The sequence below is a fragment of the Odocoileus virginianus genome, chromosome 17 (genome assembly GCF_023699985.2).
Source record: "Odocoileus virginianus isolate 20LAN1187 ecotype Illinois chromosome 17, Ovbor_1.2, whole genome shotgun sequence".
Classification (NCBI taxonomy): Eukaryota; Metazoa; Chordata; class Mammalia; order Artiodactyla; family Cervidae; genus Odocoileus; species Odocoileus virginianus.
The window spans coordinates 8,406,520-8,433,319 of NC_069690.1; the positions used below are offsets into that span (position 1 = coordinate 8,406,520).

At 62.6% G+C, this 26,800-nt stretch overlaps 1 protein-coding gene and 1 long non-coding RNA gene across 6 annotated transcripts; one reads left to right on the plus strand and one right to left on the minus strand.

The window, feature by feature from the left end:
- Window positions 1–432: 432 nt before the first annotated feature.
- TSPOAP1 (TSPO associated protein 1) lies at window positions 433–26,800 on the minus strand. 5 transcript variants are annotated; one of them, XM_070478528.1, is made up of 31 exons: window positions 25,575–26,800; window positions 24,674–24,781; window positions 24,259–24,387; window positions 23,479–23,658; window positions 22,740–22,925; window positions 21,514–21,591; window positions 21,345–21,428; window positions 21,006–21,095; window positions 20,735–20,857; window positions 20,382–20,486; window positions 18,729–18,779; window positions 18,374–18,394; window positions 17,386–17,590; window positions 16,617–16,792; window positions 15,345–15,460; window positions 14,991–15,100; window positions 10,834–11,664; window positions 10,516–10,667; window positions 9,809–10,186; window positions 9,478–9,717; window positions 8,972–9,145; window positions 7,527–8,402; window positions 6,774–6,873; window positions 6,536–6,690; window positions 5,769–5,937; window positions 5,324–5,395; window positions 4,511–4,614; window positions 4,355–4,426; window positions 4,033–4,143; window positions 3,366–3,427; window positions 1,447–1,539 (listed from the first exon to the last, which is right to left on the minus strand). In XM_070478528.1, the coding sequence occupies exons 1-30, from the start codon at window positions 25,902–25,904 to the stop codon at window positions 3,398–3,400; spliced, it is 5,556 nt and encodes a 1,851-aa protein (XP_070334629.1). In that variant the 5' UTR covers window positions 25,905–26,800; the 3' UTR covers window positions 1,447–1,539; window positions 3,366–3,397. The 5 variants fall into 5 exon arrangements, with proteins under 5 accessions (XP_070334628.1, XP_070334626.1, XP_070334627.1 ...); XM_070478527.1 differs by lacking the exon at window positions 3,366–3,427 and having other exon boundaries at window positions 433–1,539; window positions 9,008–9,145; XM_070478525.1 differs by lacking the exon at window positions 3,366–3,427 and having other exon boundaries at window positions 433–1,539.
- Window positions 11,645–12,384, plus strand: LOC139038992 (uncharacterized). The gene is made up of 2 exons (XR_011492092.1): window positions 11,645–11,734; window positions 11,912–12,384. It is a non-coding gene; the product is annotated as an uncharacterized lncRNA (long non-coding RNA).

Sequence of the window (26,800 nt, forward strand, 5' to 3'; positions counted from 1 at the left end):
CTCATCTAGTGGGAGTCCCCCTTCTTCAAATGGAGCTATGTATGTTGCTTATTTGGGTGTTTGGCTGGGTTTTATTCCCTTTATTATTCCTATGAATTTGGTCCAGGAGAACCAAGATTGTGGTATGCAATCAGTTCAGTCCACCACCTTGAAACTGGTGCCTTCTCTCCCCCTGTCTCTGTACCCCCTTCCCAGGTCTCTTTCATCCTCCAGGATCCTGACCCAATTCTCAACACCTGACCCAGTGATCAGGAAGTCAGGAAGCCCCCAAACCTTCTTGAGAAAACAATTCCAGAGCTGCTTGATCTTCTTGGTGTTCATTAGTTTTACCCCTGGTCACCCTCAGATGTTAACTTTTGAATTCTAAAGTGGAGTCCAAAGTCCACCATGGCCCACCCCTCGGGAGTCCTTCATCCCAGGTAGAGCCCAGCATGGGTTTTGTGAAAATAGACTTTATTATAATAAAATGTCTTTTTAAACAAATGCCCCCACCATTCCACACCCCTGGAGACCAAGGTGGGGGTGGGAGTTCAAACAACCTCCCACCACAGCAATGGAAACATGCAGAGACACTCACCCAGCCGGAGTGTGAGGAGAGGGGTGCTAAGGGGAAGGGGGACAAACCCCCACCCCACTCTGAACAGGGAATGTATGAAAATAGTTGCATAAATCTGTCCTCTCCCCCAGCCCCCAGACTCCAACAGGGGCCAGAAGAAAACGATGCAAAAGAGAAGTTGAATCCGATGAGCAAAATAAGGCAAACCCAACTCCTGCTTTCTGCCCACCGGCCCCGGGTCTTGGCCAGGAGGGCGGCTGGCAGGGGGGTGCGGAGGGGCGCTATGGGGTGGGGTCAGGCCCGCTTTGGCTTGGCCTTTCTCCTTTCCCGGCCTGTGCGGTGGAAGCGAGAGGGAGGAAGCTGGGCTGAGGCACTGAGTATGTACATCTATATACACAGCTCGCCCCCAGGATGGGGGGCTCAGCAGAATCCAGTGCAAACTTTCCTTCAGGGAGGGAAGACATGAAGAGGATGGCCAGCGCCATCAGAGGGAATAGCATCTCCCCGAGTCAGGCGTGTGGAGGCCAAGAGGGGACTAGCACAGCGCGGTGGACACCAGGAGCAGATGGGTGAACCAGGAGGGACAAGTCCGTGTCCCCGGCCGGCTCTGTGACCAGGTGCTCAGCCCCTGGACTTGTCCCCGTGCAGGGGCTCAGGGTCCCCGCCTGTAAGACGATGCCCATCCGGAGGACCAGCCGCTCCTCTAGCTCTGACCTTCACTGAGTCTGAGTCCTGTCCCAGTGCCACGGCACTCACTCGGGAGAACCAGAGTCCAGGGCCTTCCCCACGCAGCTGGGGCCTTGGGGACCACAGCATCACTCCTTCTTCCCCGAGCCCAGTTTCCTGAGGAGCTGCTTCCCCTTGGAGAGGAGAACCCACACCTTCCTGCTTGGGCCCTGTGGCAACCCCAGTTCAACCTCGGGGAAGCAGCGAGGGGGCCAGCCTGGGGGTGCTGGGGGCCCCTGGGTTGAGCTGACCCAGTCCTAGAAAGTAAGAAAAAAGGGGCAAGGTCAAGGCATGACCCCCACCTCACCCTGCCTCCTTTACTGCACGACCTCAGAGGCCCGCAGCCCCCAGGTCATCACAGAAGCACGGGTGTGAACCAGAACCCACGGTCCGGCCTCCGCCCCATGCAGAGCACTGGGAGGGCACGATGATGGGGGGGCACGGAGCTGGGAGTCAGAAGGCACAGATGAGGAGGCTCAGTTCTGCCTTGGTTCTTGGAGGGAGGCGAGCCCCTCCCCTCCTCTGGGTCTCTCTGCAGGATGCTGGGCTGATGGAGCTCAAGAGCCCTTGGACTTGACCCTCGGAATACCTGCTCCAACACCCCACCCCCACCCCCATCATCCCCTCCCAGCCAACGGGAGAGCAAGGACAGGGATGCTGGAAGGAGCCAGACACTCCAGGGAAGGTGGCTCCTGCACCACCGCACAGACAAGGAGCAGGCCCACGTGGTGAGCAGGGCCTTCAGGGAGGGGAGAAGTGCCCACTCCATGGGGGGAAGATGGAGACTCTTCCTTGGATGGCCCCAGAGAGGGTTGCAGGGAGGCGTGGCCAGAGGCACTCACACTCGCCAGGAGCTCTCTCCAGAGAGAGCTGCACCGACCGCCCCGCCCTGCCCTTAGCACATCCCCTCTGCACAATCTCCTTGTTCTCTGAGCCACCGTGAGTGGCTCCCTCTGCCACATGCCCACCCAGACTGTGCTGTAAGTGGCCTAAAAACAGGGACGGGACAAACAAGAGAGCCACAAGGAAGCCTCCCCACCCCCGCTGAATCCCCACATCCCCTCTGTGACCTCCTGGGCCTGGTACAGCCCATCAGGTCCTGCCAGCTCTCCGCCTCCGCCCCCTACTCCCTTCCTCAAACCCCTGCTTCCACCAGGGCCTGGCGGTCTACTGGCAGAACCAATCACAGAACTCAGGTGCCGGGTGTCCAGCCTAGGGCCCGCCTCCACCTAAGGCCCTGGTGATCTGGCAGGGCTCCCCGCAAAGAGGTGTGCTGGCACCCAGAGGGGGCTTCCCAGGTGGTGCAAGTGGTAAAGAACCCGCCTGCCAACGCAGGAGATATGAGACATGGGTTCGATCCCTGGGGTCGGGAAGATCCCCTGGAGGAGGGCAGTACCCAGAGGTCAAAGAGTCTCTTTCCAACTAGCCAGGGCTGATGACTGGCCAGGGTGGGGAGGAGATCGGAGGCCCTTACCACTCCCACCCAGGGGTCCCAGGAGACACATGGGAGAGGCCCCAGAGATGAATGATTTGAGGTTATACATGGACTCCAACTGTTAAAGCTTCCCCTTTAATACCCACCCCCCAGCAAGAAAATGGAAAGTTGGACATAAAATCATGCCTCTGGTACCCCTAAGAGGTCATGATACAGAGGACAAGGGTGGAGAGATGGAGACTATTATTACTGGTGGCATTAGTACCACTCTTCTGTCACCAATAATAATCACAATATTATAATACCATAGTCATATAGTATCATAATACACCGATGAGCCGCAATATGGATGTCACACAACATTCTATGAGCCGCATGTGCTATAGAACATGAAGGGTCAGTTAACATGGGACAGTACATACTAGGATGACGTGTACTTCTAAGGCAGCTGGCACCGCCTTGAATAACGTAAGGGGAGGGGCTGATCCGAGTTCCAAAGTGGGCTCGTGGCCAAAGCTCCCTCCCCTGTTCCTTGGAAGAAGGTGGACAAGCCAGTGGGGTTCCCATGCCTGAGACAAGGAGCACTATCTGATTAGGGTGAGCCGAGGAACGGGGTGACCTGGACCCAGGGGGTCAGTCCCCACTTACATGTCGCTCTCTCTACATATATCTATCTCCATCTAGCACTGGACTCTTCTCCTCCTCGTTCTCTGAAGAACAGGGAACAAAGAGAGGAGATGGGTTACCGGCAGACCACGAGCCCTCCACCCAGTCTCCAGGTCACCCGGGTTCCTAGGTCCTGCTTGCACAGCCCCTGACTCTGGAACTAGTGCAGATGGAGGCCCCAGGCTTTCTGGGGCCCGGCCCCCTCACCCTCTTCTTGCCCTGGGAGCCTGTAAGTGTACTCCACCCACCCAGGACTTGGGGCCTTGCTGGGCGTCCAGCTTTAAAAAGCGCCTGGGAGCCAGGGAGCTGCAGCAGGCGAGCAGGGAGGGTCCCTGCGATGGGGGCTGTGCTGGTGAGAGGTGTGGGAGACTCGAGGGTCCTTTTCCAGGGGGCCCTCCCCTGCACTGGCCGGGGGTGTGGGCGGCCGGGTCAGATGAGACCGGGATCAAGGTCTCGGCCTCGCCCCATCACGCAGAGGGGCACACGCTGGGGGGGTGGGGGGAGCCACCCTGGCTGGGTCCCCTCCGGCCATGGCTCACAACCCCCTCCTGGGCACCATGGGCACCTAGACCACTGCACGCGGCTGCACACTCCCACGCCGCCGCGTAGAGACCCGACTGCTGAGGCCGGAGCCCAGGTCCTCACTGACCTGGCCCTCGGACGGGGCTGTCCCAGGCTCCCTGTCTGAGCCGCCTGCCTCAGGCCCAGGGCCCTCCAGGAAGTTGGATGGAACCAGGCCCCGCTGTCCATTCAGCTCCCCCTGGGGAGGAGATGCAGGTGAGACAGACCAGGAGGGGCCTCAACAGCACCCCCTGGACACTGAAGCCCCGGAGGGGACGGCCTGGGGTCCCTGTCGCCATCACAGGAGGCAACTGGCCCATCCCTCTGGGCTTCCATCAGGAACCTGGTTCCCCTCCCCCCATGGTTCCAGGAGATCCCCCTTGGGCACACCCCCACCCCCACGTCCTCACATAGTAGAAACCGTCATCGTCCATGGCCCCGAACACAGTGATGATGTCACCTGCCCGGAAGGGCAGCTCTGCCTACAGAGAGACCACAATGTAGGCATCAGGCCAGGGCAGGCATGGTCTCCACCCCGCCTTGGCTGGGCTCCGGAAGGGGCTCACCTCCACGTCCATGTTGGGAGAGCTCTCCCGGGGGTTGTAGTCAAACGCGGCCACCATGGAATGGGGAGCCTTCAGGCCAGCAGAGGAGGCCAGATGGAGGGGCCCTGGAGGGGGAGGAGAAGACGACTCGGGACTCTTTCTAGGCACTCCCACCCGCCTCCTGTCCTCGGCGCTGGAGACCTGCCGACCCGAGTCGGAGTCGCCGCCTCCCCAGCAGCTGTGGCTCCAGGGGAGGCTGGAGGCGCAGGGAAGCCCCTCACCTCCACGGGGGTGGGCAGACCCTTCCCACTCGGCTGCGGAGAGAAGAACCCTGTGAGCCCTGCTCCTCCGGCCCTCCCCCTGGGGAGCAGGGGAAGGTGGGGGTGCTGATGCGGGGCAGGCAGGATGCTCAGCCTCACACAGGGAGAGATGCAGGAGAAGGACCATCAGCCCGAGAGCAGACCGGCCCTGTGGGCTTCACAGTGAACTAAGGGCCAGATAGGGTCGGTCACTTGCTCCAGGTTGCACAGAATCTATAGTCAGGTTCCTTCTGGAACAGGACTTCCCGGGCGGTGCTAGGGGCTAAGAGCCCGCTTGCCAATACAGGAGACATAAGAGACAAGGATGCTTTCTAGAACAAAGGTTTTAGCAAACCACTGCCCATCCCCATTAGAGTGAAGCTCCCCATGGGACGCATGGCTGTGGGTGAAGATGGGGCCGGTTCCCTCCACCTGCTCAAGACAGACCTGTGTTTCCCCTGAGAGTCAGGCAGTGCCCCTGGCCAACTCCCTCCTCATCCTCAGGGGCCCTGGAGAAGAAGAGGATCACACCCACCTTTCTTGGAGCGGCGGGGCTTGGGGGGAGGCCCGGCGGTACGGGCTGCAGAGTAGACGAAGGGGCCGTTCCCTGCTCCAGACAGCAAGCAGACATTAGAGGGGAACCGAGAGAGGGAGCGAGACGGACAGTGACTCTGGTCTCCTCTCGGGGCTGTGCTGGGGTTCCTGCACTCAAGTCTCTAAGGCCACTCTTCCCCTCCCACCCCCGACCTCCAGGATCCAAAACACACGGCCGGTCCCCCTGCAGCAGCCCCCATTCCGAGTGGCAAGCTCACTACTGCGGCCACGAGGGCCCGAGTCTCTGAGGGTCCCAGTGACTCTGCCACTCTCTGGATCAACCAGGTACCCTGGCCACTCCCAATGTCCAAATTACTTGGGGTTGGGGGGTGTTGAGTTGGAACTGGGGTGGGGGGCGATGGGCGAGGGGCAGGAGCAGGTCATACCTGAGCCCTCAGCGAGAACCTCTGGGGACAAGTAGCCCCGCTGGAGCAGCTGCTGTGTCCCCACAGGGCTGTCCACGGCCATTTCAGCCACCATGTTGCAGGGAATGTAGCCCCACCGGCCCCCACCCTCACCCCGGTAGAAGCCGTCTGCGTCTTTGTCCCCAAACACCTAGAGGCAGAAAGGACAAGCTGTGTCAGCAGGCCACTTCCACCTGCTCCTTGCTCCCTGAGCCCACAGGGCCCCCAACTCAGGACTGCAGAAGAATGCTCTACCTTTCATGGAATCGGAAATAGGGGGAAATAGCCAAGAAGAATCAGAGGGATGACAGAAAACAGCCCTATCTGAACGATCATCATTCACCGTCTGCACGTCCATTCCCCCAGTCCACCCCAGACTGGATCTCCCTGACCTCAGAGTTTTAGCCCAAAGCCTTCAGGAAATCCTTGGAGGCTCAGTAGATGTCGTCACGCTAACAGCAGCAGTATCGCGCTGAGCCACGTGCCAGGCCGTTTCAGTGCTCTGTGAGTACTGAATCCTCTAATCCTCAAAACAAGCCTGTGAGGCAGATACTCACATGATCCCCACTTTACCCATGAGGCCCGAAGGAAAGAGTCTACTCCTGGTTTCACGGCTCGACGTGGCAGTCGTGACCCCACTCCACATCACCTGGCTCTAGAAGCTGCGTTCCCCCCCGGGTGAGGCTATGAACCCTCCTGGACACGGCAGGAAAGGAGGGAGGAAGCAGGACCAGACTGTGAGTCATCACCTTCAGGATCTGGCCCTCCCGGAACGGGAGCTCCTCTTCCCCAGCATCAGGGTTGGGTGACATTGACACAGGGTCGTAGTCAAACAGAGCCACAAAGACTCTGACAGGGAGGTCCCGGAGGGCCGGGGCTTCTTCTGGAGGGCTCCTCGTGGGGGCTGCGGGGGAGAAACTGCAATCAACTCTGGCCAAGGAGGCGGGAGAAGCCCCTCGGCCTGGCCCACCCCCCGCAGAGGCTCACCCAGCTCCGTGGAGCCTGGCCTGGGGGCCCGGCCCCCTCTCCGCTGGGAGCCACTCTGCCCGGGGCTGTCCAGCCCTCTGGGCTCCCCAGACTCTGCTGCCTGCAAAAAGAGGGCAACAGACAGCAGGAGTGATGCACCACCCCTCTGCTGGGCGCCTCAGTAGCGGCAGGACCCCAACAGCGCTCCCCCCAGCTCTGCCCCGTCGGCGGAAGCGGCACAGCAGAGCAGGGACGCACATTCCTCTCCTGGAGCCCTGGCCCAAGATCACTGGAGCCATCAGACACCCCCAGGGGGGAGGAAGGGCAGGAGGGGAGGCCCGGGCTCCGGCCACCTTAGCAGATGAGTGCAGTAGAGGGACTAAGGTTTAGATCTGAGCGCTGGCCGAGGCGCGTGTGAGAGGAGGGCCTCTTCTCCGTGTCGGGGTTGGGCGATGCTGGACATCGCAGGCTGGGTCCTGAAGCTGTCACTAGCTAAGCGGAGGAAAGGGCCATCTGCCCCAAAGGCAGGGGGCCTGCTGGCAGCAATGGGCGACTTATGGCCACAGAACATCAGCGCATCCCAGTTCCGATCGATCGGCAGAAGCAGCAAAGCAGTGGAATGTGGGTGGGAGGAGGCAGGTGAGGGAGCCCCAAGGCCCACCCCACCTCTGCTGATGGAGGCGGCAGCGTGGAATGGGAGCGGCCGGTGGGCAGCGAGCAGGGCCACCGGGCAGCAGCAGGCAGGGGGCTGCCCGGGCGGGAGAGGGCACGGACCCGGGGCGGCGGCTCCTGGGCTCTGCCGGTCGCACTGCGGCCTCTCCGCTCCGGCTCCCCCTTCTCCCAGGCTGCGGAGCATGGGTAGGGGTGGGGGCCTGAACCGGCCTTCGGAGGTGCCCTGGGCCTTCCCACGGGGGCTGCACCCCAGGCCTCCCCGTCTCCGAGGCAGCCGGAGCTGGTGATGCTCATGTCCCCGCCGCCCATCTCTTGCTCGTCCTCAGAGTCATATTCGATGCTGATTTCCAAGCACTTGGGGGAGAGGCAGCTGGCCAGGCCCGGTTCCGGGGCCCGGCCCCGGGGGCACTTCCTGGAAGGGGCGGGCCGCGCCCTCCCGCCGGGGTCCGGCGCAGCCCTGGCGCCCTCGGCCGCAGAGGGGCCGCCCCTCTCGCGCGCAGGGCCCGGTGCTCGGCCGGGCGCCTGGGACCCGCCGCCGCCATTGCTGAGAAGCCGGCTGCAATGCTCCCGGAGATCCGGGGACCGCCTGCGGCCAGGGGGCTTTTCGGGGGAGCCACTTCCTTTCCTCCAGCTGCCGCCACCGACCAGTCCCAGCGGGTCCTCCGGGCGGTCCCCAACCCTGCAGGGGCTGCAGGATGAAGCGCAGAGGCCAGGCCCGCGGGGCCGCGCGCCGTCGCAGCCCAGCCCCGGAGGCAGGGGTGCAGGCGGGCCCGGGTCTCTGGATGCAGAGCCTGCCCCTGGCCCCTTCTCCTCCTGAACGGCCTCTCCGTCCTCCTTCTCCTCCTCCTCTTCTTCCTCCTCCTCGGGGATGCTAAACAGCTTCTTGCTGCGGAAGTGCTGGAGGGGCGGCTCCAGGATCTGTTCCAAGATCTCCTCGTCGCTGTCGGTCTCACACAAGGGGTCGGGCTGGGGCTGGGGCTGGGGGGCGGGGGGCGGGCGGGGCAGCAGGGAAGAGAGGTCCATGGGAAAAGGACAGAGCTGTGACCTTTGCCCTCAAAGGAGGGCAGGGGTTTCAGGTAACCCAAAGCCCACCCCCCCAACCCCCTGTTGCCTCCCTCCAAGAAGGAAGACCAGAGAGAGAGAGTCTGGCCCAGAGCCACACAGCGTGTCCAGGGCACGGCCCCCGGGAGAACTGAGGAGCCCGCCCAAGAACAGGGTGCAGAAAGGGGCTGAGTGTCGGGAGCAGGCCAGGCCTGAGATGGCGAGGGGCCTCCCAGTCCCTCCTCCGAAGCTCCCAGCAACGCGAGGCTCTCAGGGCGCTGCATCGAGCGGCCTTGAGTGGGAGAAGTTACAGGACGGGGCGCCTCGGTCCCCCCTTCCTTTTCAGGAGGGCCGAAGCCGGGCCTGAGCTACTTCCTAGCTGCCGCCCCACAGAGGGCCCAGGCCGCACACCGAGAATGCTGCCGGCACACCGGAGCAGCTGCTGACTCGGGGGGCAGAGGCCGCGGGAACCTGCAGCGCCCCCCAGCCCCTCCTCACCCCGGTACCTTGGCCCCCTGCCCCCCGATGCTGTGGCCAGCCACCTGCTTCGGGAAGGAGCAGGTCCTGACACCCAGATCCTCTTCCTCCTCCTCCTCCTCTTGGATGTCTGACAGGTCCGAGGTGCGGCCCTGGTCCACAAGGGAGTTCCCCGGACGGACCCCCGGCTCGGCCGCGTCCTCCTGCAAGAGGCCAGACGTGGGAGGACAGCGGGGAGGTGAGCAAGGGCACGTGGGGACCTTCGGACAGGGTCAGCCCCCGCCAGGATGAATGGGGCGGTCCCCCGGCAGAGGAGAGAGGGGCATGCCCCCAAATTGGGGCATAGGCACCATGCGGGGCGGGGAACGAAACCTGGAAGACAAAGCGGCAAGCGAAAACAGCCAGACACACAGCGCAGGGCAGAGCGAGAGCAGGGTGGAGAACGGGCAGAGTGGGCAACCAGCTCTGGGCTGGCAGAGGCAGGGAGGGGGCCCCCGACTCCTCGCGGTGGCCCGGGGCGACCCCAGCCCCCTACCTCAGCCCGGGGCCTCAGCCCAGCCCCTGCGTCTCCTCCACGGCAGGCCTGGGCACTGGGCAGCCTCTGGGCCAGCGCTCCCTGGGTGGCACCGGGTGCCAGGCGGGCCTCTCCCGCGGTCTGCTCAGCGTCCTCCTTGGCCACACAGGAGGTGGCAGGGCCAGGAACGCAGTCTCCCAAGGCGGGCTCGCTGGCCTTCCCGTCCCCAGGGGCCCCCAGCACAGCCGCCCCAGCCTGCTCCTGGAACGGCAGGCACTGAGGAAGGGCCCCCCAGCCCGAGCCCGGACCCTCCTCCCAGCCTCCGCCTGCTGCCCTCCTCCCGGCCGGGTACCTGCGAGACAGGCACTGGGGGCTCCTCTGAGGATCCTCCTGCCGTCTCTCTGGGAGGGCTGGCTGGGGGGGCGCCCGGGGGCTCTTGAGCTCCATGGGGGTCGGGGCACCGGAGAGGAGAGCTGGGGTTCCCCAGCCCCGGGGAGGCTGCAGCAAGGGGCGGCCTGGCCTCCAGGCCTGGTCGTGGGGAGGCGCAGGGGACCCTGGCCAGCCCGGAGGCCTCGGCCAGGGCGGGGGCGACAGGAGCGGGGAGGGAGTCCGCCGACTCGCCGTGGGGCGACATGGTGCGCACGGCCACCGCGCGGCACGCCTGCAGCAGCTGCAGCTGCGACAGCTCCACCAGCACGCTGCCTGCCGTGGGCGAGGCCACCTCCATGATCTGCGGGTGGGGGGCACAGCACGGGAAAGGGGGGCTGCAGTAACACACACAGGCACCCACAGCACCACGGCCGCTGGCACTGAGCCTTCTGGTTACGGGGCCCCAGGGCTGGAGTCCTAGTCCGTGGGCTTCCAAAGCCCATGCTCTTAACCAACCTGCTACCTAGGGCACAGATGCCCGGGGCGGGCAGCTCCATGCCAGGCTGGGGAGACGAGGCCTCTCAGCACAGAGAGGGGAGAGAGACCCATGCCCCACTCCCAGGGTACAGGAGAGGGCAGAGACCCACGCCCCACTCCCAGGGTACAGGAGAGGGCAGCCTCAGGCTGTACCTTCTGCCCATGAGCATAAACGGCGTAACCTGTGACCCGGACGCCGTTGGAGGTGCCGGCCGCATCGATCGTCACCGGGAGCCAGCTGATGATCAGGATCCCAGGGGAGGGCCCTGGCTCGACCTGCACATCCAGGGGGGCATCAGGTGGGCCTAGGGGAGGGGGCACAAGACCCAGGATTGGAGCACACCCGCCAGAGAGAACAGCCCACTCTGCCACTTCCCTAAAGATGCAAGTAGCAGCCAGTCTCCCCTGGGGCCACCCTCCCGGGCCTGACCTCCCCAGGGATACACACACCAGGCACCCGAGCCCGCCTACCTGCTGGCAGTGTGGTAAACTGCAGGGTGGCAGCCCGTGGCTCTGGCTTCTCCCCGCCTGGTTCCCAGGACCCTCGAGGCGGGACCTGAGCCTCCACTCGGGCCTGATAGAGGGTACCAGGCCGCAGGTGGCAGAAGGTGGCCCAGTAGGTGCTGGGGCGGGCAGGGGGGCATTCCTCCCCGTTGAGGTAGACGGCGTGGGCCAAGCTGCTGTTGCTGGGCACCCAGGCGATCTCGGCAGATGTGGCGGTCAGCCGATGGACCCGCAGCTGGCTAGGAGCCACGCGGGCCCGGGCCCCCAGCAGCAAGCAGCAGCGCAGCGGGTCAGAGCCGCCCTGGCTGGTCAGGGCCTGCACGGAGACCCGGAGGGGCCCGGTCTGCAGGTCCAAGTTCTCCAGCACAGCCGTGGGGGGTGCCCCGGACCCCAGGGCCTGCCGCAGCTCCCCGTTCACACAGACGTTGTAGCCGCGCAGCTCCACGCGCTCAGGAGGCGGCTCCCAGGCCAGCACCACGCTGTGGGCCAGCTGCTTCAGGACGGCCAGACGGCGGGGGTAAGGCACGGCAGGGAGCTCCCCCAGGCCCTCGGGCGGGGGGCTCGGGCTGGGTGCCTCCCCGGCCGCCTCGTCCTCCGGTCGGGGCTGGCTGCGTCCCCCGCTGCTCTGGCCCCCACTACTGCTGCCGCCTCCGCCGCCGCTCAGAAAACTGAGCTCGGGGCCTGAGCTGTGGGACAAGTCAGCCAGCTCCAGAGGCAGGGAGGCCAGCAGGTCGTCGTCGGACACGCGCTCAACAAAATTGGAAGGGACCAGGCCCCTCCGGCCGTCCATGAGCTCCCCTGGGGAGGGGAAGACAAGAGAGGAGGCGGAGAAAAACACAGCCCGATCAATGCATTGTAGCGAGGCTTGGTGAGTGATCCGAGGCATGTGATTCACCTGTTAGCACTTTTAAAAGAGCAATCACGATGTGGACTGGGAAATTATTGTTAATTTTCAGTGGTGTGATAACCGTACTGTAGTTCTATGGGGAGGGCTTTTTAAATTTTAATGTGCAGATGAATCACCTGGAGATTTGTTAAAATACAGATTATAACTCAGCTGGGTCTGAACAGTGCTGAGATTCTGCACTTTGAACAAGCTCCCAGGTGATGCTTCAGGGATGAAGGATGTCCAGATGCACACGGAAGTATGTCTAGGTAAGATATCGTGTGTCAGACTCCTCTGGTGGTACAGTGTTAAGAATCTGCCTGCCAATGCAGGGAACATGGGTTCCATCCCTGGGCCAGAAAGATTCCACACGCCTCGGTATAACCAAGCCCATGCGCCACAGCTACTGAAGCCCAGATGCCTAGAGCCCGTACTCTGCAACAAGACAAGCGCTACCCTCTCGCCTCAACTAGAGAAAACCCGTGCACTGCAACGGAGACCCAGTGCAGCCAAAATTAATCCATTCACTTAAAAAGAAATAAAATATCATCTGTCAACACCTTGCTTTTCAATCCTATTTTTAACCCACATGGGAAAAAGCCAATTATGACAAAATATTAATAATTGTTGAATCCCGGTGGTGTTCATTTTACGATTTAACTTTTCCGTCTGTTTGAAAACTGTCATATTACATGGGTCTGAGGAGTGAGGGCAAGGGCACACCTCAGCCTTCCTGTGTGGAAAGCAGACACCCTCAAAGGGAGAGGGAGGTCCTGTCTGGCTAGAAGAAAGGCAGGAATCTTTAGAGACAAAAGACACATGTGCCAGAGGAAAGAGCCCCCTGTGGGTTCTCGAAGGCACTGAGATCCACAGCAGGCCTGGGTCTAGGAGCATGACTGGCAGTCAGTTCTTTGGTTAATGTTTATTTATTTGTCTGCGTCAGTTACAGCATGCAGGATATTTGTGTCACACAGACTCCCTACTTATAGCGTGCAGGCTTAGTTGATCCGAAGCATGTGGGATTTTAGTTCCCTGACCAGGGATCGAACCCACATCCGCTGCACTGCAAAGCAGATTCTTAACCACTGGACCACAGGGAGGTGCCTGTCAGTCAGTTCTGACAGCGATTGCAGCAAAGTTCTGTTACCTTGGACCAGCTCCCCTGAACACTTGGCAACAGAACATTATAAAACATTTCGTATTGTTTGTGGGATGTCAAGGATAAAAAAACCTGGACAAATGGCCTGTCACATCACAGCTAATTTGGGAAAAGGAAAAAGAGTCCCAGGGCACAGAGGAGCTGGCGGCTGCTGGGCCTTCTCGGGAGAAAGGGGAACAAGGGCCAGGTTTAGGGCAGGGGGTGGGTGTAGGCGGTCCTGAGCAGCAGGAGGACGTGAAGCTTCCCCAACATCATCTCTCTCTACTTAGGCTAGGAGTTGGGGGATAAAGTAAGAAAATGAAGAGAAACAAAAGAGACTTTCAAAAAATTAAGTAACAGCACATAAGCAGTTGGTTGAAAGGTGGCCTTCCCAAAATATGTCCACATTCTAAACCCTGAACCCTGTAAATATGGCAAAAGTGTCTTCGCAGATGCAATTAAGAAGCTTGAGATAAAGATCGTCCTGGATTATCTGGGTGGGCCCTAAGCCCAATGACAAGTGTCCTTTTAAGAGGACACACAAGGAGAGGCGCTGAGAGAAAAGGAGGAGGTGATGTGACTGCAGATGCAGGGACCGGAGTGATGCGGCCGCAAGCAGGGAACAGCTGGACCCCCAGAAACTGCACGGGACAAGGAGCGGAATCTCCGCCAGGGCCTCCAGGGGCACGGTGGCCCTGCCAGCACCTTGCTTTCAGGCTTCTGGCCTCCAGAACTGTGAGGGAACACATTTCTGTTGCTTTAAGCCACCACCCAGTTGGTGGAAATTTTTTACGGCAGCGCTAAGAAATTCATACAGGCAACACTGTGGGGTGTGATGCTAACGGGAGGAACCATCACACTAAGCAGGTCCGCAGCCCTGCAAGGCTGGTGCAGGAGCCGGGGCCACAGTCGGGCTCATGGTCTGGAAGCCCTGTCGCTGAGAGCAGCCCAGCTGTGGGACCAGACACAGATGAAGCCACCAAAGTAAGATGAGGAATAGGGAGTCCGACCCCCACGTGTCTACATGCCTTTCCAGCTACCCTAGATTGCACAGTTCAAATTCTAGTAACTGGTGGTTAGTTAATATTTATGTTCTTGCTGGTGGTGATGGTGGTGGTTTAGTCACTAAGTTGTGTTTGACTCTTACGACCCCATGGACTGGAGCCTGCCATGCCCCTCTGTCCATGGGATTGGACAGAGTTGGTGTTTCAATTTTTTTTTCCTCATTAAAAAGGCCATTTTTCTGGGAGCTATTTAATCCTTCTCTCCATCGTCCATCCCTAGAGAGAGTTTAGTTGTTTTCCATCATTCCCAGCACCTGCTCAGATAACAGGCAGGGGGCCCCAGGAGGAGAGGCTGAGCAGGCCCCACAAACCCCAAGCTGTGGCTGATAGAGGCGCAGACCCGAGCACTCTGCTGATCCCCACACACCGCTGCAGCTCTCACCTGCCCTGTCCACCCTCATCCTGGGCTCCACACCACACTGTCCTCCATGCTATGAAAGGATGCAGCCTGGCGCCTAGCCAGGGCACCCCAAGGAGTCTGCCAGGCCCTGCCGTATTGCCCAGTCAGTAACATGGTGTCTGCTTCAATGAGCTGATCGCCCCACGGGCACCACAGAAGCGCCCTGGGCACTGCAGAACCACCCTGGAGCGCAGCCCTGCCTGGGCCCTGGCAACTGCTGACCACTTGCTGACACCCTCTCCTGGGCCCTGGACCCCTGATCCCTCCTCCCCACATTCACTGGGTTCGGCATCAGATCTATGTACCACGTGCCCGACCTCAAGGTCACTAGTGTTGGGCGCTGCCATGCCCTGCCTGCCAGCAGAAAAGCAGATTTAGCCGAAATTCACTGTGACGCTCGGTCCGCCCTCTGGACTGTGCTGGGCCCTCTGTCCTGCATGGGGCAGGCATGGAGTCAGACCAGCTGCCCCCGGACCCCTTTCTCTCCCTTTCCCCACGGGCCTCCGGGTCTCTCCTTGCCTTTCAGCCAAGTCTGAGAAGTGACGGCGGGCTCAGAGGGTGCGCACGGGTGGAAGGCTTTGGGAAGAGGAGCTTCAAAGCAAACGAATGGATAGTACGGTCCCCACTCCCTCCTACCTTCAAAGAAGCCATCCTCGTCCATGCTGCCGTAGATGTAGATGTACTCGCCGGCGGTCAGCGGCAGCTCTGCCTCTGGGTTCTCGTTGGGGCCCTCGAAGGGGTTGTAGCTGCGGGGAGGCCCGGAGGAGGAGGGGGATGGTGACCGACATCCTGTCTCCTCCCCGCCCGTCGCTCGGGCTTGAGGACACTTTATTGTCCACCGTTAATCACAGGGAGTGCCCACTGCACCCACCCCAGCCCAACGAGGCGAAGATGACCTGTCCCACTGTGACCCCTGCCACGCCCCCAGCGTCTCATGCCCCCCACGCACCCCAAATGCTGGAGGGCCGGGGCACAGGGGTCAGGGCCCACCTGTAGCGAGCTAGGAAGACCTGCACCCTGGCTCCGCCCCGGCCGCCCTCTGCCACTGCCGGGAGCAGCGAGACGCTGTCTGCCTCCAGTTCCTCCACCTCACTGGCCGTGTCCACCTGGGGGCCAACAGAAAAGGGCCAGTCCTCTCCAGGACCCAGGGGCCGACCGCAAACCCGGCAGGGGAGGCCCCACTGTCCTGAGACGAGAAACGGGGCAGATGCTGGACGAGGCCAGCGGCAGTGAGCTCCGCCGACTCGTTCTAAACCAGAACGTCAGCCCTCGGGGCCTGGTGGAGTCCAGACGCCCTGCATCAATGGAGAGGGGTTAACGGTGATCCCTCCCCGAGCCCTGACATCTGCTGCACCAGCCCAGTAAATAAGACCACCATCCCCAGCGTACAGGGGGCAGACACTCTGGCGGCAGGGGGCAAGGGGGCGCCCTACGACAGTCTGTGTCCTTAAGGTTATAAAACTGCAATAAAGCACTCTAGCTGGAAGCTGAGAAGTCCCTGGGACAGAGGTACCGGCAGGGTAAGCGGGGGCACCCAAAGCCAGCACCTCCACTCCTGCCCACAAGGGGACGGTAGAGGCCGCGGCTGGGCTCACTGCTTCCCACACCCGAGGCTGCAGCGCTGCTCCGGACGCCCCCATCCCGCCCCCCGCACTTTCTCGGGTTTGGGCGGGAGAGAGAGAGGGAGGGCTGCGGTTGTGAGTGATACCAAAGAACTTGGCAGATACCAGCTGCCATATGTTAAGCATCTACTGTGTGCCCCACACGGCGGGAGGCACCGTCCTTGTATTGTTTTCACATCATCCTCCCCACAACCTCACCGGGCAGGCTTGTTAGTTCAAAACTCAGATGACAGCGGAACCCAAGCCCAAAGAGGGTCAGCGACCTGCCGGAGACACAGCTGGGATCTCAGTCCCAGAACCGTTGCCCCTTCTCACAGCACCACCGGCTTCTGCCACGGACACTCTCACCACCAGCCTCATTATGTGGGTCCTGGCCCCAAAGGGTCTCCCTCCCTGCAGCCCAAGACTCTCTGGCCTTGCTGGGCCCCAGAGGGGCGGGCTGGGCGGCCCCTGAGGAGGGATGGCAGGCAGGACAGGCCGCATTGGAGCTCCCCACCCGCCAGCCCAGTCCTGAGGAATCCATGGGCCCCTCTTCTCCAGGGCCTGGCTAGACCCCCTACACGGGCCAGCAGCCCCCCAGCTCCTGGGCCACCACCCACCCAAGGCAGAGCTGGAGCCCAGGCCCCTCCCCAGCACTGACCTCAGGGGTCGGGCAGGACTTGGGGCTGTTGTGGATGGACTCGGAGCGAGAGGAGTTGGACAGAGACTCTGCCCTCTTGGCCGGCGTCCTCCGGGAGACCCCGACAAGGGTGGCAGCGGCAGACTCGGAAGACTTTGGGGTGCAGCGCCCCGGGGACGCTGGTGGGAGGTCGAGGTCTACAGGAAAGATGACATGTGGCCTTGGGGGTCGGTGTCCCGAGGAGCGACCAGTGACCACGCATCCTCTTGGAGCTAGAGATCAGGCCCTCTGTGGCCAAGTTCCCTTACAAGAAGGGAAATCCTGGGGGAGCGTACTAAGCGGAGATGGAGGACACTCACACGTATTATTTCACAGCATCCTCAGAGCAACTCGATGAGGTGCCGTGGACGCCCCTGTCTCAGAGCCTAGGACACACAGCCCACAGAGCTTTAGCAGTGTCACTCTCTGAGTGAGTGGAGCTGGGATGACCGATCTGACCGATGCCCAGCTGGCTCTTCGCCAGCCCACACTGCCTGCCACTGACTCCTGATGCCGGGGAGTCCTGGTCCTGGTCCCAGCCAGGACCGCAGAGGAGCAGGAGGAGCAGCTCCCTGAGATTCTCCAGTGGGCTCAGCTGTTCCCTGCCCGTCCCCCACCCACTGGAGCCTGACTCATGCCAGAACCAGCTCTAACTTGCTGTGTGACTTCGGGTGAGCTGCTAGCCTTCTCTGACCCTGAACTCCGCTCAGGACAAAAGCACCACGCTGACGGCACTGGGGGTCTACCTCACCTTTGGGGCCGGATCCGCGGCAGGGCTGCGGGGTGGAGCAGCAGCAGGTGGGTGGCGGGCGGTCCCCTGGGGCACCGCAGCCCAGGGCGGAGGTGAGCAGGTCCAGGGGGCCAGGGTGCAGGCGGAAGGCCTGGAGCTCCCGCGCCAGCAGGCTGAAGCGCTCGGTCTGGCTGCGGCACTGCTCCTCCAGCTCCCGGACCCGGACCTGGGCCGAGATGCAGGATGAGCCGCCGGCCGGGCCACGGAGCTGCCTGGGCCGGGCCCGTGCCATCTCCACGCAGCCCCGCTTCAGATCGCACCCACCCAGGCCCCGGGGCAGGGCACGAACCCTCAGCCTGGCCGCCCTGCTACCCCCACATCGGGCGGCTGAGGGTCGAGACCTGGGCACCGCGGGACAGCGTCACTCCCAACCCCACCCCCAGCTCAGCCGCGTGCCCCAGCACTTGCTGCGTGTTGACCCCAAAAGGGGTCACCCCACCCCATCACCACCACGGTATCACTTCAGTTCTCTCCACTCTGTGGCTCGTCACCCTTCCACACGTCTCTGACCCACATCCCTGCCCTCAGAGACATCCGCAGAGACCCCAGGAGCTCGGGACATCATTGGGACAGGAGTGAGCCAGCACCCAGGAGTTTTTCTCAAGGATCAGGAGAGTCCCCATCAAGGGGATTGTGGGTCAGACTGACTGGCTTGAACCCCTCCTGGTTTCAGGGCCTGGGCTTCAGAGATGGGCAGGGCCTGTGTGTGCCAGGCACAGTGGCAGGTCTGGGGCTGGGGCTGGGGCTGGGGGGGTGAGCACATGCCCTGTGAGAATCCCAGCCCATCTACGGAGTCTCAGCCTGCGACCAGTCACAGCCCTGTCGTTGGACAGCAGGGCTGGAACCGCTTGGGCCTGAGGGAAGAGACTCAGCTCAGCCAGCTTGGAGGGGTGTTGGGGAGAGCCCCCGCCCCCGCTCCCCAGGGAGATGGGGGATCAGGAGGCTGTACCTGCATGGAATCCAGGGTAGACTGTGGCAGGAAAGGAAAGCCCAGAGGAGAGTTAGAACTCTTACGGGGGCGGGGGTGGGGGGGAGAATATTACCCAGAGAGGGAGGGAGGGGCCCAAATAGACAGGGCTCTGTCAGCTCCCTAGACCAACTAAGCAAGTGCTAAGTGGAAGGATATTTCAGGGCCAAAGGTGAAGGGGATCACCCCAGCCCCCAGAGCATCTAGGGGCCCTTCCTGCAAGCGCACACCCCCACCCACATCCAGGCAGCCCCCTGCGCACTCTCCGAACCGCCCCAGCCTTTCCCCCTGGCTAGAGGGGGGGACCTCTAGAGGTGGCCACCTCCGGGGACCCTACCTCCAGCAGCTGCACAGCACCTTCATGCTCTCTCTGGGCTTCCGCCTGGGCCTACAGGTGGGAGGAGGCAAATGCTGGAGGAGAGGGGTGAGGACTGGGGTGGGATCGAGGGAGGAGGGTAGGCAGGACGAAGGAGAGAGGAGAGGGAAGGGGGCTGGGAAGGGGCTGTGGGTGGGCTCCCTCCGGTTCCCACTCTGAACCGCACCTTGAGTCCAAAGGCGAAGGGGCGGAGAAGAGGGGCCTGGGACTGCTTCCTGCTGCCCAGACCCTCCCCCTCCGGGTTTTTTCCTCTTCCTGTCTCTCTTGATGCTCTCTGCCTGCTCGTCTTTTGCCCCTTCTGAGTGTCAGGGTCCCACAGGGCACAGTGCTGGGCCCGTGGTCACTCTCTCTCTAGACTTCCATCTAGTCGCAGGACCAGATGCACTGAATAGTCTGAAACCTGTCTCCAAGACCGACTTCCCTAGGACCCAAGGCTCACAAGTCCAGCTGTCTGTGGGCCTCTCCACTAGGGTGGTTAACACACAACCCAAACTTGGCTGAAACAGAATTCAGAACTTGGGATGCCTGACCTCTCAAACCTGCTGCCCGTCATCCCTCAGTCCTGGGGGGTGAAAGGCCCAACCATCCATGTAGTCAGCACTTGGGTGAAGGCGCAGGGCACTCAATCAGAATCCCACAGTGAGTCCTGTCGATTCTCTGTCCACAATGTACTTCGAATCTGCCCACTTGTTTCCCGCCGTGGGTTATACTCTCACCCAGGCAGACATCATCTCCCACCTGGACCCCTATGGCCACCCTCCACCTCAATGCCTTGCCCTGTGCCCACGCCCCTGTCCACCATCCACAGTGCTGCCGAAGTGACCCTCTAAATGATGAATCAGACCATGCCACTCCCTTGCTCGGGATCTTTCAACGGCTTCAACTGACTCAGAAAGCAGAATACCCAGACTTCTCCCCTGACTTGAAGGTCTGATGCGATCTGGCTCTTGCCTACTCCTGCCGTTCCATCCATCCTACCACATGCTAGCCACACTGGTCTGTGCCCCTCAAGCTTCTCCCGCCCACAGGGCATCAGCATGACTATTTCCCCTCCCTAGAGCGCTCATCAGCTGGCTCCTTCTGACCCTCGAGGTATGAGAGGCCTTCCTTGCCAAGCTCGCTGAAGAGACCCCTCACCCCATCCTCACCACCCTGTGTCACATCACCCCGGTGACTTCCCCCACTGTTCCTGTCAATGCCTGCGATCAGCTCACGCATGGATCTGTTTATGTGCTGCTCGATCAGGGACCTGGCCTTTGCCCCTCACAGTCCCTCCAGGGCCTGGCACAGTGCCTGGCACACAGTGTGTTAGTTAGACAGTGTTAGTTGCTCAGTTGTGTCCAACTCTTTGTGATTCCACCTACGGTAGCCCCCCAGGCTCCTTTGTCCATGGGATCCTCCAGGCAAGGATACTGGAGAGGGTTGCCATGCCCTCCTCCAGGGGATCTTCCCCACCCAGGGATGGAACCTGGGTCTCCTGCATTGCAGGCAGATTCCTGACCGTCTGAACCACCAAGGGTTCTCCATAAATGCCCATATTGGATGAGGGTCCGGAAGCTACAGCTGGGGCCTGGCAGCCCCCCGCCCTTCCGCCCCTCCAGACGCCGCCCCCACCTGCTGCAGCCTCCGGACCTCCTCCCGCTTCTCCTGCAGGCTGAGCCGAGCCTGCTCGTGTTCCACCTCCAGCTGCTGCCGCCGCTGGGCCACCTCCCGCATGTGCTGAAACGCAAGAGCCTGCGTCAAGGCCCGAGCCCTGCTCTACTGTCTCTACGGAAGATCTAAGATGAGGGCGCCTCAGACACCATGTGTTCCAGACACTCTGTTAAAAAGGAAACTGCGGCTAGAGAAGGAAAGGGCCGCGGGTGCCAGGACTCAGCCCTACACCCCCGCGCCCCACGCAGGGCACATGCTTTACCATCCCTCTTTCGCCCCGTGCCACCCTCCCGCCACCTGCCCAGTGCCCTCACCTTCAGCACCTGCTCCAGGCTCTCCAGCTTGCTCTGCAGGCCTTGGCTCTTGAGAAGGGCTGAGTCCCTCTCCTGCGTCACCCCCAGGAGCTGGCCCCTCAGCTCTGCATTCTCCCACTCCACCTGGACAGGGGGGAGGGCAGAGAGCTGAGAGTGTGAGCCTTGCCCCCCAGGACCCCCGCCCCCAGGGGCCTCAGGAGTTGGGAGAGTTGGCAGAGGCAGCACCTTGCCCAGGGACGGGGCCCTGGCAGGACCTGGGCAGAGCTGGTACCTGCTCCTTCTCCGTGGCTCTCCCACTGAGCCGAGAGTTCTCCTCCACAAGGCGGGCATTCTCATTCTGGGCTGCCCTGAGCTGCAGTTCCTGCAAGACCAGAGGGGAGGTCCAGGGAGGGTCCCAGCGCCCACCTCCTCCTCTCCCCCCACAAGCACACGGGACCCTGCCGGCCCCCTCCTGGGACCTGCCTCAGCCAGCAAAGGGAAGCCCCACCGAACAGAAGGGAAAGCATGCTTTCAGGCCAGGAGAGAAGGAATTGGCACTCTGGGGGAGCCCTCCACCTGATTGGCCTGAGAGACCCGAGGAGCCGGCCTTCTGAGACCCCACAGTGCTCACCAGCTCCTCGCATCGCCTCTGCTTTTTCCGGGCTTCTTGCTCCAGGCTCTCGCATTTCTTCCGCTTCTTGCTGAGCTCCGATTCCTGCAGGATCAGAAAGGAGCTCCTCACACGGGAAGGCAGATCCACCCATAAAGGGTCTCCTCCAGCTCCTTAACCCGGGTCTTACCAGTTGCTGCACCCTCTGCTGTTTCTCGGGCTCCCCTAGGACCACAGCTGGGTTTTCCACATCCTCCTGGGGTATGGCCTGGAAATGGCCAGGGGCAGTGGGCTGGCACCTGAGGGCAAGGCCTCAGGGCAGCCTGCCCCCAGCCCAGCCTGCCCCCAGCCCAGCCTGTCCGAGGGGGGTTCCCACCCCACCTCACAGTCAGCAAAGAGATCCCTGCTCAGGAAGGGGAAGGGTGCTATCTGCCCCCGCTCCCCCATCTCCAGTTGATCCTGAGTGCTTTGAGATCCAGAGACCCATGATTGCCCGGGGAGATAGGTCCTCTATCCAGGCCAAAGCTTTCCCTTTTTAGCTTGCAGCCCTGCTCTGCACTCAATAACTGTCCTGGGTGTCCTTCAGTGACTGGCAGAGAACTAGGAGGCTGCCTGGGCCCCCAGGGAGGTGATGTCCCCAGACCTAGGGGTTATGGATCCAAAGAGTCTTGGCCTAGCGCCTACAGACCTGCCAGACCCTCCTCCCAGCTTCCCTGAGCCCACCCTATGGGCATGTCCGGTTATCCATCCGTGCAAACTCTGGACGACAGGTCTTGAGTGATGCTCCCCGCCCCCCCCCACCGCCCCCCAGACCAGGCAGAGGGTCCCTGGTCCCTCCCCTCTTCCCGGAAGGAGGGGGACCCAGGTGCCGCCCAGGACGGAGGATGGAGAGCAGCCAGACCTCTCAGTTACGGAGGTCCGAAGCAGGGTGCCCAGCTTTCGGGCCAGGGGCCGCCTAAGCCCGACGCCCGGTGAGGGTCGCCCGTACCTGGAGCCGGGGAGGACACCGCGCCGCCCCCGGGGAGCCGGGCCGGGTCTGACGGACCAGGCGGGCGCTGAAGGGGGCGTCCCCGCGCTGTGGCTGCGGCGGGAGGCAGCGGCGCGGGCTGGGCCCCGGGCGGCTGCCAGGGCAACCGGGGATTTGCGGCCGGGCCGTACCACTGCTGGCGCGGCAGGGGCGGCGGGGCGGGCCGCCGGCCTCAGGCCTGCGGAGAGGGGGGCCCGAGCCCCCGGGGGCGCGCGCGGCGCAGGTACGAGCCCTGGGAAGCCGGGCCGAGGACCTGGCCCGGGCAGTGCCCGCGCCGCCACCTCCTCGTCGGGGCTCTGAGCGCGGTGCCCGGGGAGGGGGGAGATCCCGGAGCCGCTCCCACCCGGTTCTCCGCACACCTACACACCTGCCCTGGCGCCGGCGCTCACCTCTCCCGGGGCCCCCGGGGCGGGCGCCCCTGCTCTGGCCGGGGCAGAGGGGTCCGGGGGCCGGGGCGGCGAGGGCGGCTCCCGCTGGTTGCGCAGGGCGATCTGCCTCTGCAGCCGCAGCACCTCCCGCTGGGACTCGCGCAGCAGCCGGTCGAAGTCCCGCACGTGGAGCCACTGGGGGCCCTCCTGGAGTCGGGGGACCGGGAACCGAGTCGGGCCTAACTCCGACCCGCCCGCGCCGTCCCCAGCTGAGCCCGCCCTCCGCTGGACTGCAGGGGCCCTCGGGCGGGGGCAGGTGCGCACCCTCCCCATGCATCTACGCCCGGTCGCAGATGCATGCCTACACAGCCCCATGCTTCCGCTCGCCGGTGTGCAAACATTCCCAGGAGCGCGTTTACTGGGCACTCGCGGTGTGCCCGGCGCTGTGCTCAATGCCTTGCGAACATCTCTGCACCCGTGTGAGGTTATGCGTGAGTTCGTATAGCCAGGCCCACTGGCTTGCAGCCCGAAACCTGGAGCCCAGAAATTCCCAGGTCTGGGACTCACGGCTCCACCCCCTTCGGTTCAGGCGCCCAGTCCCCGCTCCCACCTGGGCCGTTGCCAGGGGAACCTACTCCCAGCAGCCTCCACCTGCTCGCTTCATTTGCATCTCATTAACATCTCAGTCCGCATCCCACACCGCCAGGCCGGCGGCCCTAGGTAGGGCTGAGCTGGCAGGGGTGACAGGGCCTCCACGCACCTTGCCCGCCAGGGTGAGCCTGGCCTGCAGCTCCCTGCATTCCCGCTGCAAGGCAGCGATCTGCTTGTCCTTGGCCAACAGGGCGCTGGCTGTCTCACTGAGGTCCCGGGCTCGTTGGCGGGCCAGGGCCTTCCGGCACAACTCCAAGCTGGCCCCTGGACTGGGCATGGGAGCACTCACCTGGCCAGGGGAGGGGTAAGGCCAATGGTCATCTGAGGACTGGGCCACTTCTCCCACTTCTCAGCTCCTCCCAAAGGAGGGGTTAGGATGAACACCTTTGAAATGTGGCCTTCACCTGCTTCTATACTGGGTCGGGGAGGGGGGGGTGGTCTATCCTGGGCCGACCCTCAGCCTCGCTTGACCCCTTCCCTGCAATCCTCAAGCGGGAGTGAAAGAGTTAACTCCACCTCCTAGCTTAGGCCCAAAGGATGCTGCTAATTGAGGGCTGCCACTGTGATGGGTCTTGTCCCTGCTAGCTCTGCACCCAGAGATGAGCGCAGCGGGAGGTGGCCGCCAGCGCCAGCACTGACAATCCAGAATTCTGCTCTCCCTGCCCAGGACACCCCCCACACCCCCCATACCCCTACCCAGCCCTTCTCTCCCTCCGTGGCTCCAGAAGCCCCCAGCCCCCTAGTCTGGCTGGCATTGGCCCTTTCTACACCTCAGCTGCTGGGTTCCTGCGTCCCTGGGTACTAAGGGTCCACGATGCCCAAGCCCCACTGCCCTGGCACCCCTCTGCCCTGGCCGCCCAGCCTCCATCCAGTGGCCTCCCATCCTCACCACCCTCAGGTTAGTCTCCTGCAGCTTTCGGGCCCTCTCCTCCAGGCGCTTGGCAATGACCGCCAGCTCGGCATTCTTCCGCTTCAGCCTCCGCACCTTCTCCTCCGTCTCGGGGAAGCTGCTCTTCCTCTGACAAGGGGTCAGCCAGAATTGGGGTATGTGGGGAGAAGGCCAGCCCCTGCCCCAGACCCAATCGTAACAGCCTGGGCCTTGGGCTAGACTCTTGGGCTCACAGGGGGGCTCCTTGGCAACTCTAGGTAGGGGTTCACCCTCTCTGGGTCTTGGGGTCATGTCCGCTCCATGTAGCTCCCGCTTGGAGGGATGTTCATGGGATGAGAAGGATGTCGAAGCAGAGAGCCGGGGTGTCTGAGTCTGCCTCCCCCCCAGGACCCAGGACCTGCTTTCCAAGCCTCACCAGCATCTGGTTCTCCTCCTTAAGGATGGCACAGCGCTGCTGAAGCTCCCCCACGGCCCTCAGCAGCTCCAGATTGGGCCTGTCCCCGAAGCCCATTTTCAGCTTGCCCTGGCATGGGAAAGGATGGGGCACAGCCCCTCAGGAATTACCCTGCCTATGGAAATCAGAGCCCTCCATGTGGATGCGTTCCCCCTCCACAGTCCAAGGAGACATGGAGACAAGAAGGTTCTCCCCCATGTCCCAGGCCTTCAGAGTGGGGCACAGGAGGGGCTGTTAGGTACACTAGCATCTCCCAACCCTGGGACCCTCTCTGCCAGTCCCCAATTCTTCCCACCTCTGCCCAGCATCCCCTCTTGGGAAAGACCAGCCTGAGCTCCCACCCCCACTCATCCAGGCTCCCCCAGATCCTGAGTCCCCCAAAGTCCAGGTCCCTCCATCGTCTACAGGAGACAACTCACACCCACCCCAAGCCTTGTCCTCTCTGGCTTGGCCCAGCACTGAGCCCCCCTCCACTGAGTCGCTTCCTCCAGACTCTGATTCCATCACACACTCCCCCACACACACTCCTCCAGTATCCCCCAGCCCCCAAGGACAGAGAGGTACAGAGTAGAGAGATAAACAGACACAGACAGACTGTCAGAGAGAGACTCACAGAGGGAGGGGGAAATGGAGGGTTCAAGGCAGACAGACAGGCCTAGTCAGAAGGACAGACAGATGGTGAGAAACAGAACCACTGAGATTTCTGCCCAAAGAAGGGAGGACAGACAGTCACAGAGACGGACCCCCAGACAGAGATAGGCCCGGAGAAGACAGGGGGCAGTGAAGTCCCAGACCATGCCCAGGCCGGCAGGCAGGATGAGAGCCCCAGCCTCGCAGACCCCGGCCGTCCTAGCTCCCTTACCTTAGAGAAAGCCTCTGCCTCCGGGTCCTCCAGCCTCTGACAGCCAGGTCCGGAGCTCAAGGCTCCCTGCGCAGGGCTGGGCAGCCCAGTTGCTGTTCTTCCAGGCTCAATGCCCCCCACAGGCCCCAGGCTTCGGGCTCCCTCAGGCTCGGAGCTCTCCTCAGGCCTCAGTTCTCCAACACGCAGATCTGTGGGGGTACCAGCCATGCTTGGGGGTGCGCCTCCAGCATCACCCCCCCGGCCTGGAGTCCAGCTCTGCCAGGCAGACAGTGCCCACGGCTCCATGTTTCCGGGGTCCCCCAGCCGCGGGAAGGATGTCAGTTGCTCCATGATTCTGCCAAGGGTCCCCAGGACCCAAGCCCGGGGACATCACCCAGCCCGCTGGAGGGGCCGGCGAGGGTCACGCCAGGCCAGACCCTCTCCTCTCTGAGCGCTGGGCTTCACTGCAATTCCATCCAAGGTAGCCGGCTGCTTCCTCCCCACAAAGGAGGCTGCGGGAGCCGGGGCTGCCGGAGGAGCTGCAGCGAGGGGTGTGCGTGTGAGCTGTCTGCTTGTGGCTGTGTGCGCGAGCCTGTGGAGGAGCACGGGTGTCCCCGTGGGGGTGGGGAGCATGTGCCGAGGCCACCGACAGCCGCGCCAGCTGAGGGTGTGCGCGTGTCTCCAGGTCGGCCTGTGCCGGTCAGCACGGCCGTGTGTGTGTGTGTGTGTGTGTGTGTGCGCGCGTGCGTGTGTGTGTGCTGGGGAGCTGTGATTTTGTGTGTCACTGCCTGTGCCTGTATCAGAGTCACCAGCTGTTTCTGCGTGTGTGGGTGTCTACTGCAGGGCTGTGGCCGTGTGTGATGCTGTCACTGGTTGTATCTGAGCGTCTCAGGGCTGTGTACTGCTGTGTGTATGGCTGTCATTGTGTGTCCGTTTCAGCCTCTGTGAACCTGACCATCCATCACGATCCTTCAGCCCGGCTAGGGTCCACAGGAGCTGCTGGGGGTGATCCCCAAAGGTCCGCTGGAGTCCTTTATCTCCGGCTCCTCTCTCTGCCGCTGCTGGCCAGCTTGCTGGGCGGTTGGGCTGGTCCTAAGGAGGCCTGGGTCGGTGGGCTGCTTGCCTCATAGTCTCTCTCCCTGCTGACCTCAGCTCTGGGGACTGAAGGGGTCCCCTGTAGTCCCAGAGCCCCGAGATGGTGGGCGCCGAGGAGGGCCGAGCCTCAGAACCCCGGGGGGGTGAGCGAG